General features: G+C 42.5%; 1 protein-coding gene across 1 annotated transcript in view; it reads left to right on the top strand.

The window, feature by feature from the left end:
* Positions 1-21,070, top strand: part of LOC144765937 (uncharacterized) — a 277,263-nt gene that overhangs the window by 230,246 nt on the left and 25,947 nt on the right. Inside the window, exons 34-36 of the mRNA XM_078650341.1 lie at positions 2,502-2,553; positions 3,787-3,853; positions 8,449-8,633. Coding sequence (XP_078506467.1) covers positions 2,502-2,553; positions 3,787-3,853; positions 8,449-8,619 — 290 coding nt within the window. The 3' untranslated portion in view covers positions 8,620-8,633. The remainder of the gene's footprint in view (positions 1-2,501; positions 2,554-3,786; positions 3,854-8,448; positions 8,634-21,070) is intronic.

Here is a 21,070-nt window from a genome sequence, read left to right as displayed (position 1 = left end):
GGGTAAAGGTTTGTTAGTATCAGTGTCAGTGTTCAGGTACACTCGCCAACAGATCATTTGCCTCTCACAGTGAGTATTCACAGAGGGACTATGGTTGTATGATAGATGCCACTAAATAGGAGGGCTTATTGTGATGTCGTATGAAGACCAGTCTAGGGTGCTCTGGTGTCATGTTTCGAGTCACTCCAGAATGAGAGGATCAACGTGTCCCACATTGCAACAATTGGACAGTTTAACCTGACATCCTTGACGTAGTTTTCCCTGGCCTTTTGCCTTCAGACCTCCTGCTTTTGCTGGCTTTTAGGACTCTGGTCTTTTACCACTGCTAACCAGTGCTAAAGTGCATGTACTCTGGGTTGGGTGACAGCTGGACTTTGTGTATTCCGAATAGACAAGTCACACATAATGGGAGCTTAGGTGTGACCTGATGGGACATCCTGGCAATATGGGAGGGAAGAGCTGGGCCCAGCCTCACTTACACCTAAGCAGGCTGTGTCCTGTCTCCATACAAAGGGCTGCATTCCCCCTGTAGTGAGTCTGGAGATAGTGCTGAAAGGGCATTACATCTCTGGACTTCAATTGCATCTCTTTGAAGTCACCCCCACTTCAAAGCACCACTGGGTATAAAAACTGGACCTCTGAGGACCACCACATCAGTACACTCCTGGCCCTGTAGATACTCTGCCAAGAAGAAGGACTATTGTGCTACTGAAAGGACTGCTGGACTGCTACCCTGAAGGAGCTGTTGCCTTGCTTTGCTGACCTGCTGCCTGCTGCCCTCTTGCCTGGGGAAGAAAAGCTGAACCTGGAACTCATCTTGAACCCAGGACCACAGAGTGATTCAAATGGCTAGAATGCCGGCCTTCTGATCTGAGCCTCAGGTTCATAACAGGCCCCCACAGTTCCTGGACCCATCTTCATTGGGCTCCAGACCCCCAAGAAGCAACTCACTGGTCCTGGGACCTTGGAAGTGGTAGTTCTGATCTTTAAGTCATGCTTTTGGGCTATTTGTGAAAGCGAAAAGAGCCCATTCACTCTGGAGCCACGTGGCATGCCTGGAAGTCCAGCGCAAGTGGGCACACATTTGTCTCTTGCACAGCAAGTATCACCAATCGTTACTGTAAGGCTCCAGCCTGTTTGTCAGCGATGCCTGGTGGCTGTTTGTGTCCCACGGATAATCGCCAGAGACACTCTCCTTGCTCCTGGTAAATTTCTTTCAGGACACTTCTCACAATTATTGAGAATTTAAACTTAATCAAGACTAATCTGGGACTGTATCTGACCAGCGCTCCATCCCGGTTGTCTTGATCTTTTGGATTTGACCCGGTCTAGCTCAACCAGATATCCCCGGTTGGCGCTTTATGCTTTTAAACACTATATTGCAGTATATTCCTTAAAAATGTGAAACTCCAGTTCTGCTTATTGGATTTTCGTTGTTTTGGCCTTCTTTTGTTCGTTAAATTTAGCTCTAGTTTTCTAACCTAGTGTTGAATCTTTGTGTGTGGTGTTTTCACAGTTTTACTATTTGAAGTGTTGCCCAAATACTTTACACATTGCCTCTTAAGTTAAGCCTGTCTGCTCTGTGCCAAGCTACCAGTGTACGAGGACAGGTTAATTTAGGGTGTGTTTGTTGCTTACTTTGACTAGGATTGTGGTTACTGCTTGACCAGCACTTCTACCCCAGGCAATCAGGAACCCGGTTTCTAACAGGGACATTTACTAAAGTCCCAGCGTCTCCTCACTGCATAGAGATATGGTCTCCGTGTCTGCCCATTGAATCACAGTGTCTTACCACTGAGTAATACTGGGAAGGACAGAAGCCTTCCATCTCATTGTGATTGTAGGCTTAGCCATGAAAAAGCCAAGTCAAGTATTTGGCTTACCATCCACCCAATTTCTGGCACTTGTAGAGCTCTAATATGCAATACTAGATGCAGTATAATTTGCGTTGCATGTACTGGAATCACGCATTGAAGGAAACCTTTTGTGGATTTGCAAACATTTTGTCTCATTTCATTTGAGTTAAGGGGCGGCCAATATCTAGTTCCTACTTCTGTCAAGTGTCACTAAAGGGTCTGTGGACCTGTCTGGAATAGATCTAACAATCCAGGAGAAAAGAGTCCGGGAATGTCATCCATTCACTTGGAGCAAAGATGCAGTACATGTTGGACTTAAGCTTTCTTTTCCGAAGACAGGCTTGACTTCCAAAAAAAAAAGCAATGACCGGTCTCCAAAGCTGATGTGTCGTTGCAGATATACTGCCACACTTTTTTTGGGGTGAAGCAGCCAACATGAAATATCCAGCGGCATCTTTGGGATACAAAGGCAACAGAAATGACACCAATTTCTAGATAAGACCATCCCACTGTACAGCTATGATGGCTGAGGAAGACTCAACCAGGTGTGGCCCACTGAAGTGCAAATGAGGTCCTTCATTTGTTTATATGACTTTTGTGCATTAGAAGCCTCTTTGCTGAAGCTAACTGCTGCCTTTGTTTCAGTGCCCGTTGGATGTTCAACCCCAGCATGGAAGCTCATCAACGAAGTAAACAGGTAGGTGGAGCTTGTGGAGAAATCTTTTTTCTGTTTTTCATTCTGCTGCTCTCCCGCTGTGGGGTCAGGGGCGATGTGTGAAAGCTAAGGGTGAACAGTCTCCCCATCATTAGCATCTCCTAAGCTGGGTTGGCATGATGGTATCTCTCTAAGTTTTTGTATGTCTTACTTTTGAAGCTTATTTTTAGCTATCTATGTGTCATTCTTTCAGAGAACACAGCTGGCCTGCATAACAAACAACATGTAGCAAAAAAGCATATATCCTCTTTGGAGTAACTGTGTCCATGTTACCGTCAAAAGAGACGGGCATCTCGGGGCCAGTCTGAGTGTTGGGGCAGAAGAACAAAAGCCCAGATGGTATAAATGCCCAAAACACATTCAAAGAGCTTGACCCTCATATGCCCAGCCATGAGAGCCTCTTAACTTCAGCTCAAATTAGGACCTGTTGTAGTTCAAAGTAATTTTCTGAACTTCGAAGCTTGTATAGCTCTCAAGTCTCCCAGTGACACGTATGATTAATTTGGCCAGTCCCGTTTTTGTTATATTTCTAGGACTTGTAGTCTTATGTAACCCACTATAAAACCAAGTCCCAGAATTCTAAGAAAAAAACGCGGACTGGACTACCTAGTCACGCATGAACCTGGGGACCTGACAGCTATGTGCAGTCCTCAGGATGACCCACCCTGGGCTTGCCCCGATCATACACTGCTTGATCCGCAGGGTCCCTGTGACGTCATCTGCAGCCAATGCCGCGTGCAGGGCACGATATGAGAACATGGGCATTTTTTTACTGTCTGGATAAGGTCACATGCTGTCTGTTTCTTGTGTAATCACAGATACACTCTTCAGATTGTGTACATTGGTGTAACAGAATTGATTGATTTGGCCTCACCAGCATCTCCATAGAGTGTCTGCTGACCCTACCGGCGTAATGGCCGACGGGTTGGAACGCCATCTGTTGGAGCAATGAAATGCACCAAGACAGATGCTAATGCATGGCAAACTAACAGCAGGTAGATTCAGAGAGTGTGTACCCCCACAAGGCACCCGGGGCCAGAGTCCTGGCGGGCCCTGAGAACCCAGATTTGTATTATATCTTACTACCCATGCCGTAGTCAGGGGACCCATGTTCGTTGTGGGCACTGAAGCGCATAGAACTTTTGCTGCGTCACTGGTATTCTGTGCTGATATTGTGGATACTTCATGGCGGCTCTTTTCCCTTTCATTATGCAGAGTGAAGTGCCCCTCTGGCTGCAACTTGAAGAACGTTCCTGTCTGGGGAACAAACGTTTACACAGACGTAAGTTTTGAAAATTATGTTTGACATCTCCCAAAAAGTTACCATATTGTCTTCCCATCAAGGTCACGGTAGTTAAAAATCGTTAGAATAAAAACGAATTGAACAGAAGTTCGTTACATGTAGACAGAGGAGTCTCCTATATATTGTGCATAAACATACTGCGCTATGCAATAAGTTCCCTCCAGGTGAACATGTTGAACATTCTTTCTTCTCTGTGGCTCTTAATGGCTTTCTAAGGTAAATAAACTATGTTGTTAAAGAGCCCGCGAGCAATCAAGTTTATGGCTCGCTCCATTAACACTCCTGAACAAAAAACAACATCTGAAAGCCTCAAGATTGTGTTTAAACATCACTTAGAAATGTCACACAACCTGTTTCCCTGTTGAAATGCAGTAGTGAGGGTAGGACTGGGAGCTAAGAGCAAGCCTGGTAAATGTTTTAAAGTCAGTCACATACCGCGCTAATGTTACTAGTGCGGAGTGCAAGAATCAATCAATCGAAGATTTTTAGAGCGCACTACCCACTAGCAAGGGTCTCAAGGCGCTGAATGACCGAATTCAGAGAGGGTACTGTTTCAGGAGGAGGCGAGGTGAGCCAAACTATCAGCCAGCATCTGGCACAAGACAAACAATCCAATCTGCGTCACTGATTGTTTTACATTTATATATATATATATATTTTCACGATTGATCCTGTCGCAGAGGGAACTCCACAAGTTGGTGCTGGGTTCGGGACCAGGACCGGATCCCGTGAATTATTTTTCACGAACAGAAGACCAGCACTCCGCACTTCAGAATTAAATTAAAGGTTTATTTCAGACACTGTTAGAAGCCTAGTAGCCTGGTAGGCTTCTAACAGTGTCTGAAATAAACCTTTAATTTAATTCTGAAGTGCGGAGTGCTGGTCCTGTTCGTGAAAAAAAAAAAAATATATATATATATATATATATATATATATATATATATATATATATATATATATATATATATATATATATATATATATATATATATATATATATATGTATGTATATATATATATATATATATATATATATATGTATATATATATATATATATATATATATATATATATATATATATATATATATATATATATATGTATGTATATATATATATATATATATATATATATATATATATATATATATATATATATATATATATATATATATATATATATATATATATATATATATATCACTATATATGCCAGCTCTCATTTCATTGACTCTAGATGACTGCCAAGTTAATTTGGATTTAGGAAGGGAGTATCAACGGTGGACCAGGTCTTCCGACTGAACATCATTTACTGGAGGACAGTGGTTTACGATGGTGGCAGCTTATACACAATATTTGTGGATTTAAGAGCCGCCTTTGATCTGGTGCCCAGAGGTAAACTCTGGAGTGTCCTGTCCGAGATGGGCGTACCTGCGGACATTCTAATAATCTTACAGAGGTTACATCACAACAACTATGCCAGGGTGCGGTGTGGAAAGTCGGGGGAGCAGACGGACAGATTTCCCGTTGACAGGGGGGTTAGGCAGGGCTGTGTGCTTGCACCGACCCTGTTCTGCCTCTTTGTCAACGGGGTAATCGCCCACTTAAATGGCATTGAACACACTGACGCTCCAAAATTGAACGGCAGCAGGGTGCCTGCAATCATGTTTGCAGATGACACCCTGCTGCTGTCCAAAACCCCGATGGGGATCCAGAGGATCCTTGATTCTTTCGTGGCCTTTTGTATGGATAGGGGCCTAGAAATGAATGCTGGAAAAACAAAATTCATGGTCCTGAATCCAAGTAAAAAATTGCGCCCGAATCCACTACTGGGAGAGGCACGGTTGGAGAGAGTCTCCACCTTCGACTACCTAGGTGTAACCCTGAATGAGTCCATGTCGTGGGGGGCACACCGGACCAAGGCCAACCTCAAACTAGTACAGACTACTGGGGGCATTGCGCGGATGCTGAAAAATTCGACTTATCGGCCCCTGGGTCCGCTCATCCAGATCTACAAGGCGCAGGCCAGGGGCGCCTCAATGTATGGGGCGGAACTGTGGGGACACACACCAACTTGCAGTCTGTCGGTAACTGAGAATAATTTTATCAGACAGATAACTGCACTCCCGCCAAGCACCCCGCTCCTTCCCCTGAGGTTAGATCTGGGATTGAGACCAATAGCCGATGAAATAGGACTCAGACCCATAGTCTTCTGGCGAAGACTGTGGAGTAGTGAAGCACTCTCTGCCTACAGGGCTGAATTAAGGGAGCTGCTATCCCACCCAAAAGCGTCACAGATCCCCTGGTTAAAACATATCCAGAACCTATGTATGGTACTGGGGTTTCCTGATCTTTGGTCCGATCCTGCTGATGCCTCACTAAATATCTCACGCAGAAATTTGGTTGATGCCTATTACGCTCATAAACTGTCCTCGGTCATAGAAAATCAGCGAGAGGGATCACTGACCTCTGTGTTTACGTTAGGTAAAGATATATACAGGATGGAAAGGGTGTTGGACGCCATGTCCCCGTGTTGGCCAGGAAGCTGTTTCTGCAATGGAGATACGGCATCTTGCCCCTGCGGGCTTTCACCAGCTCCTGGACAAACCCGCCCTCCTCCAAGCAGTGTCCAACATGCTCTTATGCTGAGGAAAGTGATCTCCATGTAGTTCTGTTCTGCCCCACGTACTCGAAAGCGAGGAAATACTGGCTTCTCCCACTTATTAGAAATCTTGGTGGCAGAGAGTATCTCCCAATGTACAGAATTTTAAAAACTGATCTTTCGAGTCCAATTGTGTTTGCACTAGCTAAATTTCTCACTAATGTCTGGCATATGCGTACTAGTTTGCTGAAGTCACGGTCCCTGAGTTAGCCCCAAGTTTTTTAAATGTAACCCTGATAGTTTTTACTCACAGATATGAACGATTTTATAATGTACAAATATGTATTATTGCTACTGATGATGTTTTATGGTGTATATGTTTTATGTTGTTGTGTATCTTTGATGGCCGTATGGCCGAAATAAAGATTAAGAAATGGAAAAAATTTGAATGTGCCACCCCTGGCAGGTAGATACTCAGTATATCTCGCCCCCAAATATTTGTAAGTTCTACTTAGATATAGTTTGAAATGTCTCGCCAGTTGCAAGTATTAAAAAAAAATCAGAACTAAAAATACGTACAAATATACATACGCAAGAGAGGCTTTGGTTCTTCAATTTGTTTTAGCTGTCATTCATATGTGGCTTCTGCCAACCACAGCACACAGCATGAGAAAATGGGTCTGACCGCCTCGGCCATTCACTCGCTTCCACTGTGTTAAATGGCATTTTATCTTCCACATGCAGACCTCCGTCCAGAGGAAGTGCCCTCCAGCGCCTCAGCAATGTTCTACTGCTTAAGTTTGCCAGTGCTTTTTGTTCTGCCTTGTTTTCCCTATTTTCCATTTTAGTCATACCTATGTGTTTAAACGATGTCTTCAAGTTACAGTAATCAAAGCGGAACAGTATTTGTCTTTGTGACTATAAGAGCCATATTTTCCTGTGATGTGCATTAAAACTATAAATGGTTTCGCTATCTATTGTAAGCATTCCCGCCTGGCTGATAGGAAGCACCGCACAGTTCTATTACAATTGTATAGAATGGTTAATGGCGGCTTGTGGTCTCTTTGGGCATGTGAGGGACACTGTGTCTCTTTCCCCATGTAATATATTTTATTCTTCTTGATTTTTCCTGTCAAGTGTTCCAGGGATTTTTCCGTGAAATTGGCCTTCTACTTGAGTGTGTCCCTTATGGTTCACATTGGTTTCAGCAGTGACTTCCTCGTTGTATCATGGTTTCTGCTTTGGTTCTCTTTTGTTCCCTTGTTTGTGTACCTCGGCTCTCTGGTATTGGCTTGTTGGAAGGTGTATGATGTGGTTTTTGAAGCTTCGTCATTATCTTTTTTGCAAATCTAGGGTGTTTCGTGATCACTTAGCTGGGTTTTACCACTGTTCTTTGCTTACCTTATTTGTCTCCTTTTCACGTTCGTTTTGTGTTTGGGCAGCCTTAATCCTCTTAAATCTGCTTATTCTTGGCTCAAGTCTTCAAGTCTTCAGTTTGTGTTTTCAGTTTATGTGGTTTGGCGTTTTACTCCCTTCTCTCGTTAACAGTGTAAATCTTTAGCTGGGCCTCTTTGCTTGGTGAGAACTCTTCGAAGTTGTGTACATTCAGGCTTCATTGACTCTCAACGCAACAGACAAAGGGTGTGCCTGAAAAGCGGTCACATAACGAAGTAAATGTTCTCACATTTTTCCAGCATGCTTTGACCCCTCAGTATCTCCACCATGCTCTCATTTTTTCACCCTCACATTTTGCATGGATGGGATAAGGTACTTTCTTTCCAAAGACTCACAATTAGAAGTGTGGCCCATGCCTCATACACTATTTTTTGATAGGCAAAAGTTTCCAGGTCAACTGAGTGTTAGCAGCAAGAAAGCACAGGTTACCAAGTATCATTAACATAAAATAACATAACATAGCATCTGATAGTGGGATTTGTTACTTTGCTCAAGATAACATGCCTGTTCTTTTGTAGGGTTCCTCCATTTGCAAAGCCGCCATTCACGCCGGGAGGATCCCGCACACCGGCGGCATAGTGACAGTGGAGAAGACAGCCAGGCCGAAAGAAGGCTTCCTGGGAACCATTAAGAATGGTGTGACCTCCTTCGTACACAAGACTTGGAAAGGGGCTTTTGTACTCAGATAAGACAGAGTCATCAGGTATCATGAACTAAAACTCACTCTATGTTCTTGCACCCCCTATGCTTTTATCCTCGGTACAAACTGTTACTATGTTACTGGGTATTTGTAAAGTGCACGGTTACTCCCTGGAGTGTCCCGGCACTGGGAAAAAAGAACCAGTGGCAGAGCAGTGCAAGCAACGCCAGGGCAGCTGACTTATTGTGATAAAAGCCAAGTTTTTAATCCGTGTCTAAAACTGAGGAGGTCCTGCACCTGACATAAGTTTGGGGGCAGGTTGTTCCAGAGCTGGGAGGCTACCACCTGAAAGGAACGCCCGCCCAGGCGAGAGCGGGGGAACCTAGGGATCAGCGAGAGCAGCTGATTAGAAGAACTCAAACTTCTGGATGGAACATAGTGCTGGCATCTGTTTCTCAAATATAAGGCCCCAATATTAAATGTTACAATGTAAATTAAGTGCTCAGCCCTTTCTTGATGTGCTTTTGGGGACAAAGTATATGAGGACATAACACACACGCAGACATTTGAAAATAGTTTACTATGCCTGACAGAATATTTCCTTCATGGCTTACTGATAAGTTTTGCCATTTGTTTTTAAAATTTGTCAAGCATATTGCATTAATTGTTTTATTAAGTTAGCCTGAACCTTGAGATGGATCTGGCCAGGATTCATCAATCATTTATTATGATTGGATTTAATTTTATGCATTGTGATCTAATGCAATTACTGCACAGAATGAGAAAAGTAATAAGAGTAAATCTATTTTTCTAAAGAGCTTTCAGTCCATAGTCTATGTATTTTTGGCTACATTCTAAGAATTGGGATATAGAATGTAAGTAGTTAAACATAATGTGCTCCTTAGTTTTCAACAATGCGATTTCACTATAACATAGGCATAACACCTGAAATCCTCCAATGCGCCTCTCAGGTTTCAAGCCTCTGTTCCAAATTGCTTGTCTTTTGTGGATTTTGCGTACATAATCTGGCCATTATTTGATTCGTGAATGTGGATGCATTTGTGGTTTAGTGTGTGCCTGCAAAGGTGGCCATGTTGCCACTGTACACAGCTTCATCAACTTAATTAGGTGCATATCTTTGTTGATGGTGCATTTTAAATTGAATGGGTACCACACAAGTTCTCTTAAGTGGCCAAAGTCCTCTTCCATGCTCTCTAGACCTTCTAAAATCTCTACTCAAGCAATTTACACAGGATGGCGTTAAAGAAAATACACATATCTGGCCTGAAATTTCCACCCCATCTACACTCTAGAATATTTCCACACTCCACTAGAAACCATTTCATTGATGATTCTAGAACCAACGTTTTTTTTGACGAAGGCGTGTAGCCGAAACACGTCTGTCGGGTGTTTTTTGTTTGTGGCTTGAATAAATCAAGAATAATATAATCCCTGAGTGTGCGCCTCATTTGTGGCCCATGGAGAAGGGCCATTGAAGGGGAGTATATATATATTTATATATATATATATATATATATATATATATATATATATATATATATATATATATATATATATATATATATATATATATATATATATATATACATACATATATATATATATATATATATATATATATATATATTACCTACTGGCGGTCGCCAGTAGGTATATATAGTTAGGATTTTTTCTCTATGGGATTTTTGAAAATTCTATGTCTAATAACTTTGCCGTTTGTGGACGGAATTGGCTGAAATTTTCAGGAAAATGGCACATTTTGTTTCTGAGCAGCCCTTGAAAATTTGGGGGGGTTCGTCAAGGGGGGGCCGAGAAAAAAGGGGGGTCCCAAAACGTGTTTTTAACATTGAGTTTTCCATAGGGCGGTTGGCCTCACTTTTAGCCCGAACGGCTGAATGGATTTGCACGAAACTTGGCAAAATTGTAGGGACTGGTAGCCCGATGTGCCTTTTGTAGGTCTCAATATATGTGCTCCAGTGGATTTTGAGAAATTAACGTTTAAAAAAAGATATATATCTGTAACAGCGGACCTGGCAGCGTCCCAGGACGCGTACTTTTCGCGCAACGGAGCTTTGTGAAGCGAAGCTGATTGGTTCTCCGGCGTCTGTCAACATTCCAAAAAGTCCGTAGCGGCCGCCATCTTGTCTCTCGGTAGGATCGAGAGACAAGAGGAGGTCAAAACAAAGGGGGAAATAACTATAAGGGGGCATAGTAGATCCTCGCTGACCCCCTAGGTTTGATGTGGAGGTTTTAAAAGGGCCCCGCGGGGCAAAAAAAAAAAAATAATAATAATAATCGAACGGCTGAATGGATTTGCACGAAACTTGGCAAAATATTAGGGACTGGTAGCCCGATGTGCCTTTGCTAGGTCTCAATATATGTGCTCCAGTGGATTTTGAGAAATTAACGTTCAAAAAAAGATATATATCTGTAACAGCGCTCCGCTTCGCGTAACGGAGGTTTGCGAAGCTGATTGGTCATTCTGTCACTGGGCTATAGTTGGGCTACATCTGGCTGATATTTGGGCTACATTTGTTTTTTTGTGTGTCTGGCGGCCATCTTTGGGCTACATTGGGCTACATTGGGCTTCATTGGGCTACATTGGGCTACATTTGGGCTCCAACATATATATAGGCCAATGTAGCCCAATATATATTTTTCAAAGTTAATTTTCGTAAAAACCACTGGAGCATACATCTTGAGACATAGCAAAGGCACATCGGGCTACCAGTCCCTACAATTTTGCCAAGTTTCGTGGAAATCCATTCAGCCGTTCGAGCTAAAAGTGAGTCCAACCGCCCTAAGGAAATGAATGGGTAATTTGTAATTAGCAAATAGCTAATCGCAAACTAGGAATGGTAAAGAATCGCTATTTATTCCTTAAAGTTCGCTATTTAGGAAATGCAAAAAACTTTGATGATACATATGGCGGTTCATCTCTAACAAGATAAGAAGCATAGGGATACATTTATGATGACTGGCGCATCACCAGGGATGTGTTAGTCATTCTGTGCCGCTGTTCCGTCACCTATGGTGTGCTGCATTTACAATGCGGCGCATCATGGGGCAAAAACAGCACAGATGCGTGATGTATCTGTGCCGTAAAGGTGGCGCATTGCTGGAGTTGTATCGCAAGTGTGATGAAGCTCCAGCAAGGGTCGGGGGTGCCCCTGTCGCAGGGTTTCTGTTCTCACACAGAACTGTGGACAGAGGATTGGAACCTCGGCGAATTAGGGTGTCCCAAAACTCACGTTAGTAATCAAAAACTCCTTAGTAAGCTAGGTACAGTGTCACATTGGATATAACAAAGTCTCAATGTTTAGACAATCCAGAATATGAACTTATAGTACCTCAGGATACGTGGAACTCATGAACAGTCGGTCGTTATATATTTCTTAGAAACCAGAACATGGAGTTAAGAAGAACACATGTGTATTTGAAATGTTTATTTACTAATGCCGTCTTCTCAGGCGTAGTATCTTAGATAATACAAGTACACATATTATCAGTAGCAAAATTACCAGCATAGTTACTAGTACATAAAAAGCGAATGGTGATAGTATGTTAACATGCTGTAAATGAATAAGAGTTAGCAACACTTATAAGCAGCCGCGGGCTGTGGAGGGAGTTACGGTGAGGCAGGGAGGCGGGGAGGGGGAGAAGCAGGGTGGAGAATACAAGTACACATATTATCAGTAGCAAAATTACCAGCATAGTTACTAGTACATAAAAAGCGAATGGTGACAGTATGTTAACATGCTGTAAATGAATAAGAGTTAGCAACACTTATAAGCAGCCGCGGGCCGTGGAGGGAGTTACGGTGGAGCAGGGAGGCGGGGAGGGGGAGGGGCAAGGTAGAGAGGGCTCCACCCTGCTTCTCCCCCTCCCCGCCTCCCTGCCTCACCGTAACTCCCTCCACGGCCCGCGGCTGCTTATATCTCACCCTCCCTAATACACATATTATATTATTTGCTAAGAAGGTCTCTTTGTGTTGGTTTAGGGCGTGCCCATACTTTAGTGTCTTAGATTTGAAGGAATCACATCAGCATACACCAGCTCTCTCTTCATGTGAACCGCATCAACTGTTGTGTATGTGTGTTCGGCAAAGCAATATAAAACCCGCCTCATGCCCAGAATTGGCAGAAGTTGCACTTATGTTATGAGTATGAAGTCGTGGAGATCAGACCTCATAACAATTCTGTATCGTGTTGTTCTTGAAACTTTAGCACTCGCTGTACAGATATAGTTTAACAAGCAAAGCAGATAGTAGAGCAATAACATATTATTCTCATGTAAACCACGATGAACTACTAGGTGGAAAGCTAAAGCAACAACTAAGTGTCGTGTGCAGAAGTTGCAAAAAAGGAAAAATGGCGTTTAAACCGGTAATGAGCCCATGCTAACTTAACACGGTGTAAAGATATCCAGGACCTAGATGACACCTCCCCATGATCCGGAAACGAACTGAATAAGATAATAGAAGTGCCATCTCATGAGAGCAGATTGCAAGTTTATATGTGGACGGTCCGCAAGGTAAAGCATTAAAAACTAGGAAAATTTAATGCTAAAGAAAAATAAAACAGCCAAGTACTTTATCGAGTCTTAAGCCAATAGGCAAGGTAAATAATAAAAACTTGACAAATAAGTCAATGAATTGTCAATGAAATGCTAGTACTCAGCATATCAAACATGAAAAAGGTCTATGACATAACTGTGTATGCAAAATAAGCTGCAACAGCCTCCAATAGGAAGTCACCGTCTTCATCCGAAAACAGTTCAGCCATCCAATTTAAAAGCGGAAAAGAACATACGTGCTCTCCCAGCACCGGATCCTCTATCACCATCAGAGGACAGCTCGGTGGGTTTTCAAGAAAGTTCTGTTCCAAGAAAGACTGTGCTGCCGCCAGTAAATTCCAGGGACCAAGTAGTCCATGCATCAATGCCACAGCCATAATCCTTTCGCCAGGACAAACCAACTCGTGAGTAATGATAGGAGTCATCAGCTGATTAAAGTCGACGTCAGGAGAAACCGGTCCGCAGAGACACAAATCAATGGCCCAATCGAAATCACAGGTCAGGCAGTGAAATACAGGCTGGACACAGGTGAAGTAGGAGAATCGAAAAGATAATCCATATGCCGTGCTTAATATCGCCAACGGCATTGTGCCATAATATTCTAGCATGCGATTGCGGAACAGTGTCAGCAGCTGCAGGGTGGGAGGTTGCATAGGAGGGACATCCATATTTAAAAATGTAAAAAAGCACAAGAGCGTCCGCTGGTAATGCAAGTAAAAATGCCAATCCACGAACCAGAGTGGAGAAAATAGAATGAAAGGAAGCAGGGATGACTCCAAAGATTTTCTCAAATGAAGTCACGAGACCACTGGTAACAACTTTAAAAAAGTGCGCCAGGGCCTTTGTGGAGGATGCGTTAAAGATAGTCGGAACCATCTTGCTGAAATTGAAAGGCAAATCTGAATTGAAAAGGGTCTGCACCTCTGTACGGGTGTTCGCTATGTGAAGCACGAAAGTTTCACGGGCCGAACTCAAGGCCACCTCTCTCTGAGACAAAAGAGCTCTTATTCTTGCCATGCCGTTGAAATCTGTCCCAAGGTTGGTATTTGTGGCCAGATTGAAAACTCCCTATGTTCATGTGTGGGAGGAAATAGAACATTTCTGCAGCAAATAACCCGTTCACTTACTGTTACGATAAAAGGAATACTTTTAATTAACTCAGAACAATCTTCATTATTGAGCATCAAATAACTACCATTTTCCAACAACTTGAACGTGGGGATGATAGCAGGAACTGGCGTGCCTTGCAACACGCAAGCCATATTTGGTCGGTGTTTGTTGCATGAACCGTGTAACTGTATGTGCCTACACATTAGTGAATGATCTGGCGTCTCAGTGCATTCCTCTCCATTCAGATAAACTTCTTGATCATCTTTGAAACATCTGTATGTGTATGGAAGCGACCAGACCTCATGAAGAAAAGCACTACCTAAAGGTTCATAACGACCTATTGGTATATATTTCATACAATTTGAAAACTTATATAAAGCAAAAGGCAGCGTTATTAAACCGTGGATAAGGCACGTTGCCAAAAAACCCGCAATCCTCTGCTGATGATGTCACTGAGCATGTCATGAATGATGTAATATGTGACATCATCAGCAGTGGATTACGGGTAATAGTATCTCTAGTTTACTCCCCTATAGCTGTCTTTCTTTTAACATAAGTGTCTGTTTCCTTCCCTTATACTTACTGTTTTTGGTTCGCTTCCGGTTCGCGTACCGGCGAGCGAACTGGGAAGCGAACTAAGAGAAATAGAGGTTGGCACAGTTCCAAATATTGTACCAATTTTTTAATAACGGGGAGGTAGTTCTGGAAAGAACTTTTTTTTTAATTGTTTTTGTTGTTTTATATTTTTTTTATTATTTTTCGGAACATTTTTTTACTTTTTTTGAATTTTTCTGAACAGTTTTATATTTTTGGGGGTTTTTCTTGGAGGGGGCAATGAAAACGATTCATTGTAAAGGGCTCAACAGGAGCAACAAAACAAAAAAAGAAGTATTTATTATTTTGGGCGTTTCGTACAAACTTGCATATGATAGTCAATAGCTCTGTTGATCAGAGTGATGCTTTTTTCTCCGTAGGAAATGAATCCATCGCAAAATACGCAGATGTGTTTTACTTCACCAAATTTCATTTGTATATTTGGCACCATCTCCCTGCCCTCTGGTCCCGTTACTTCCGGTACAACAGATCTTCTGGCCATAATAGGGAGATTATCTAGGTCGTTCCGAAACTGTGCAGCACTGTAGTTGTTAGGATGCCACCTAGTCATATGGCGATGCATTGTGTAGTTTCCGAAACTGTATTTTTTCTCGGTTCCTCTGGACAGTCTATCTTGACATATAAGGCAAGTTACGTATCTTGCATTTACTTTTTTCTGACCTTTGGGAATTTTAAAAAATTGCCAAATGAAGTTTTCTTTCCGGTGAGACGTCCTGGGCTGCTCAGGCAAAAACTGCCTCTCTTCGTGCTCGTCGTCCTGTTCCTCTTCTTCCTCTTCTTGTTGAATTATAACTTGAGCAGGTGGTCCACTCTTCCTTGGATGTGGTGGAGGTGGTGGGGAAGCACCAGCTGAAGCTACTAAAGAAGCCATTGCTCAGTGATCACAAAGGGTCTTTCTCTCACAATGATGAAAGTCAGAGTGAGGAAAGACGGAGGGATTTTCATCATTTGGGAAAAACAAGAGTTCTCAACCAATCAAAAGTGTTCATTTTAGATTATATGACCTAGTCTTACATCATTAGGAAACCAAAAGTGAAATGAACCAATGAAAAGTGTTATTACCAAGTCACATGACTTGCTGTGTTTACGTTAAGCGCTTTGCAGGGCCTCCCGGTTTGCTTCCAGAAACCTGCGCTTTGCGACTCGCTTCGCGTACCAGTTCGCTAACGTAGCACGTCATATGACGTATCACGCGACAACGTGAAACGTCATGCGGACGGGAGGCGTCACGATGTTGTTTTCTAACGCGGCACTTGCGGTAAAGAAACGTTTACCGGCTCGCGGTCTATTTCGCGGCATCAAGGTCAGCTAACGGGAAGCTTCCCGATTCGCGAAGCGGGAACGAAGAAAAAAAAATATTTAAAAAAAAATTTATTCATAAACATAAAAAATATATTTTGGGATTTAAAGAAGAATACATTTTACAGCTACAGATATTAGCTGTTAAAAAACCAATGAAATTCACAGAAAAAACCATAGGTTATAGACCATATATAGTTAGGAATTAGCATTTACAAAACCTTGAAAATTCACTGAAAAAACCATAGGTTATAGACCATATATAGTTAGGAATTAGCATTTAGAAAATCTTATTTTACTCACACAAAACCATTGAAATTCCATATATAGTTAGTTGCACTAACTATATATCGCGCACCCGCAATCCACTGCTGATGATGTCACATATTACATCATTCATGACATGGTCAGTGACATCACTGATGACATCACTGATGACATCTCAAATGACATCACTGATGACATCATCTAGTGTCTGTGTGTTTTTGTAAAGTTTAAATACGTTTTACATATTGAAGAATGAGTGGATGTATGGAAGACTGAGTGTGTGTGTGGCTGGCTGGGAGGTGTGTGACTCTGTGCATATCAATGTGTACTTGTATCAGTGATTGTATAAGAGAGTAAGTATGTGTTAGTATATGTGTGAAAAGTATGGTGTTCTGTGTTTAACTATAGATGAGGAAATCGAAGTGTGATTGATTCTTCACAGGACTGACTAGGTGTATGAGTGCATATGATAGTGTTCTAATAATAACTGACTGTATGTATGAGTAATTGTATGGGTGAATGAGTGAATGTGTGTGTAGACGTACGAATCAGTGAGTGCGTATGTAGTAACTGGTATTGGTGTGTCATGATGTCATCAGTGATGTCATTTGAGATGTCATCAGTGATGTCATTTCAGATGTCATTAGTGATGTCATCAGTGATGTCACTGAAGTATGGTGTTCTGTGTTTAACTGTATAGATGAAGAAATGGAAGTGTGATTGATTCTTTACAGGACTGACTTGGTGTGTGAGTAACTCCATGGATGAGTGGCAGTGTGTGACTGTCTGCATAGGTGTATGAGTGCATATGATAGTGTTGTAATAATGAGTGACTGTATGTATGAGTGATTGTATGGGTGAATGAGTGAATGTGTGTGTAGACGTAGGAATCAGTGAGTGCGTATGTAGTAACTGGTATTGGTGTGTCATGATGTCATCAGTGATGTCATTTGAGATGTCATCAGTGATGTCATCAGTGATGTCATTTGAGATGTCATCAGTGATGTCATCAGTGATGTCACTGACCATGTCATGAATGATGTAATATGTGACATCATCAGCAGTGGATTGCGGGTGCGCGATATATAGTTAGTGCAACTAACTATATATGGAATTTCAATGGTTTTGTGTGAGTAAAATAAGGTTTTCTAAATGCTAATTCCTAACTATATATGGTCTATAACCTATGGTTTTTTCAGTGAATATATATATATATATATATATATATATATATGTGTGTGTGTGTGTGTGTATATACATATATATGTATATATATATATATATATATATATATATATATATATATATATATATGTGTGTGTGTATATATATATATATATATATATATATATATATCTCGTATATATCTTTATGTGATATACTCATATACTCGGAAGATGATACAGAATCTGAGAACGGTGCTGGGAACCAAGGGAGAAACATGGAACTCCAAGATCCCCCTTCTGTTATAGATGAATTGTGTTTTTTACGCTTAGGCAGGACTCTCAGTATACAGCAAAAGCCTCAATGGAAAGGTGTTGGACTTGGCCCTTTTTGCAGGGTCATCCCTGAGCTTTTTGCCTTCCTCCTATATTTTTTCTGACTTGTTGTTGGCTATTTTATGACTCTGGGCACTTTACCACTGCTGATTAGTGCTAAAGTGCATATGCTCTCCCAACTGTAAATGAATGTATTAATTGGTGATTCCATGATTGACTATTTGGTTTACTTGTCAGACCCTAATACAGAGCACTGACTGTGCCCCGGGCGTGTAAATCCAAATGCTGCTAGTGGGCTTGCAGCACTGGTTGTGCCACCCACAGAAGCAGCCTTGTAAAATGTGTCTTAGGTCTGCCATTGCAGAGCCTGCGTGCAGTCTGGTACTGCATGCTGACTGGGCAAGTGCACCCACTTGCCAGTCCCTAAACCTTCCCTTTTCTTCATATCAGACACCCCTATGGTAGGCCCATGGGCAGGGTGCATTGTAAGTATAAGGTAGGACACGTCCTGATGTGTGTGGCATGTTCTAATAGTGAATTACAGCCATTTTCGTTTTTCACTATTGCAAGGCTACCTGTTCTCCATAGGCCAGAACGGGCTGCTAGATTATTACATGTTTATAAGCCTAGCACACTCAGAGAACATGGTAGAAATTCGAGTTTAGTATGCCTGGACTCAGAATAATAAAATACATCTTTTAGTGAAGTTCATTTTAATATTCTGTGTTTGCAAATACCACTTTTAGAAAGTATGTATTTGCTTGCCTAACCATTTAAGCATGCCTCTGCGAGGTTGTGTATTCCTTGTCTGGAGTATGAGTGACTGGGCTGGGGGATTCCAGGAGACAGAATGAGTCAATCCAGTGGTGAATAATAGAGAGATCTGCATCTAAATGGGAGGGAGGAATTGCTCCTGGGACCTGAATAGGACTGTGCCCGCCCCCCGCAGTGCTGGCTCCACCCTCTGTGGTGCTGCTGATATCTCTTCCCTGCACACTGAAAGAAGAGAAGGAAGACTGTCAACTAAGTGCTCCAGGACTGTACTTGCTTTCCACAATGCTGGCTCCACCTCCTGTGGGGTGTCTGATGTGCCTGCCCTGCGCTGTGAAAGGAAAGGAGAAGTAAGGTAAACAGAGTGCTTCAGAACTGGTTTTGACTGCGCACAGGCCCCTCTCCCCTCAGAGAATAAAGGATTTTGGTGTATAAGTATTGGGACCCTGATCCCAAGAAATTAGATCACTTCTGGATTTACAAGACAAAACCTCTGCTGAGGAGAGGAACCTGAAAAAACTGAGGAGAGACTACTCCCAAGCTGAAGTGCTGCTTGCAGGATTGGCCTGCAGTGGTTGCCTGACTGCCAAAGAGAGGAGAAAGAACTTTGTGGACTTTACTTTCAACTTGTGCAAAGATCTCCAAGGGCTTGGAAGAGAGCTTGCCCCCTGACCGAAGTCCCAGGACCAGTGCACTTCACTAGCCTTTGTGGATTGATGCTGAAAATGCTGTTTCGGTGGCTACAGAGGCAGAGAGCTGTGACAGACTCTCACGACTGGCCCGGTATCCTGTAGGCACCGCATCAAGCAACGTCCGCCTCAAACAATGCAAGCTCCAAGCTCACTGACTCCGTCGTGACACCGTCACCGAGCTGTTACCTGCACCGCGACTGGTGGACACCGCTCCGGAGTTGGGCACCGCCTCACACGCTTCATGACGCACCGCCTCACTCGCACCACCATCCGGACTGATCGACGCCAGCTCCTGAACTCCGGCTCTGTCGCCGCACCGCAAGCTGGAGGCACCGCGCCGAAGCACCGTCTCGCCCTGCAACGCATGCCTTGGATCCACCGATTCTGTCAACTGGCCGCTGCCTGCACCACATCGAGGGACAACGCGCATCCTTTCTGCACCGCGACGAACATCTGAATCGGCTCACACATCCGTGCCTGCCGCCTCAAGTAAAAGGTACTGTGACTGAGTCTGTCGACATTTGAGTGGGCCTGTACCGACGCGGTCCACTGGATTTGCTAGACTCTGTGTTATTTCAACAATACTGTAGCCAGACTGGGCTACCGACTCACACAGAACCTTGATCTAAGCCTTTTAACCAGAACTCTTGAAATCTGATAGTACTGTGGATTATTTTTGCCGTTTATTGGTCTTGTGGTAACTCTATATAAATATACTTATTTTTACAACTTATTACTTACAACACCTCTGAGATAAAGCCTTGCTGCTCGTGCCAAGCTACCAAGGGGGTGAGCAGGGGTTATTTTAGGAGTGTAATCCCCTTACCCTCACTAGAGGAGAGGGTCCCTATTTGTCACAAGTACCTACCTGTACCAACTAGAGACCCCCAATTCTAACAAAAGGAAAAAATCTAAGACAAAAAAGAAAATTTCACACTCAATCAGAGAATGCAACAGCAAAAAAAACAGAAAAGACAGATGGCATGTCCCTTGAAGCAGAGGATTTGAATTTCCTACATGAGTTGCACATATTAGAGACGGAGTCTGAAGGTATGAAACACCCAGAGTCTGTAAAAGAAACCGCTGGCATGATGGGCCTGGACATTTATAACAGTACATAAACTCCATTCAAGCCGAAATCCACCTTTGTCCCTATGACATCAAAAGATTCATCAGATGTGTCCACGAACTTGGTTGTAAAAGGCAAGCAAGTACTATCAATTGAATCAAGTGAAGAATTTTTGCATGGAAACAGCTGAGAGGATAGAAAATATGCAATGATTGTGCAAAAATAAATAAATCAGAAAGACATAGTAGTACGCCAGTCCAATAAGGGGGCAATATAGTATTGTGGCCACTGGAAATATATATTGAAGAAGCTATGCTCCAATTAAGGGACAATAAATGTTATCAGAAGGTACCTAATAGCAATCTTGTAGAAACAAAAAACAAATTGCATAAAGATTTAGCTAGCTGGAGAGGTTTGGGCATGATGTCCCAAGATGAATATCACTTCCTTAAAGTTGACAATCCGGTGACACCCATACTATACATCATTCATAAAGGTACATAAAAATATAGAGCCCCCCCCCGGTAGACCCATAATCTCAGCCATAGGTAATCTGCTAGAACCAGCATCTAGATGTTTTGA

This window comes from Lissotriton helveticus, chromosome 1_1, assembly GCF_964261635.1.
Source record: "Lissotriton helveticus chromosome 1_1, aLisHel1.1, whole genome shotgun sequence".
NCBI classification, from domain to species: Eukaryota; Metazoa; Chordata; class Amphibia; order Caudata; family Salamandridae; genus Lissotriton; species Lissotriton helveticus.
Note: the sequence above shows the minus strand (reverse complement) of the source record. Positions and strands in the feature narration are given on the sequence as shown.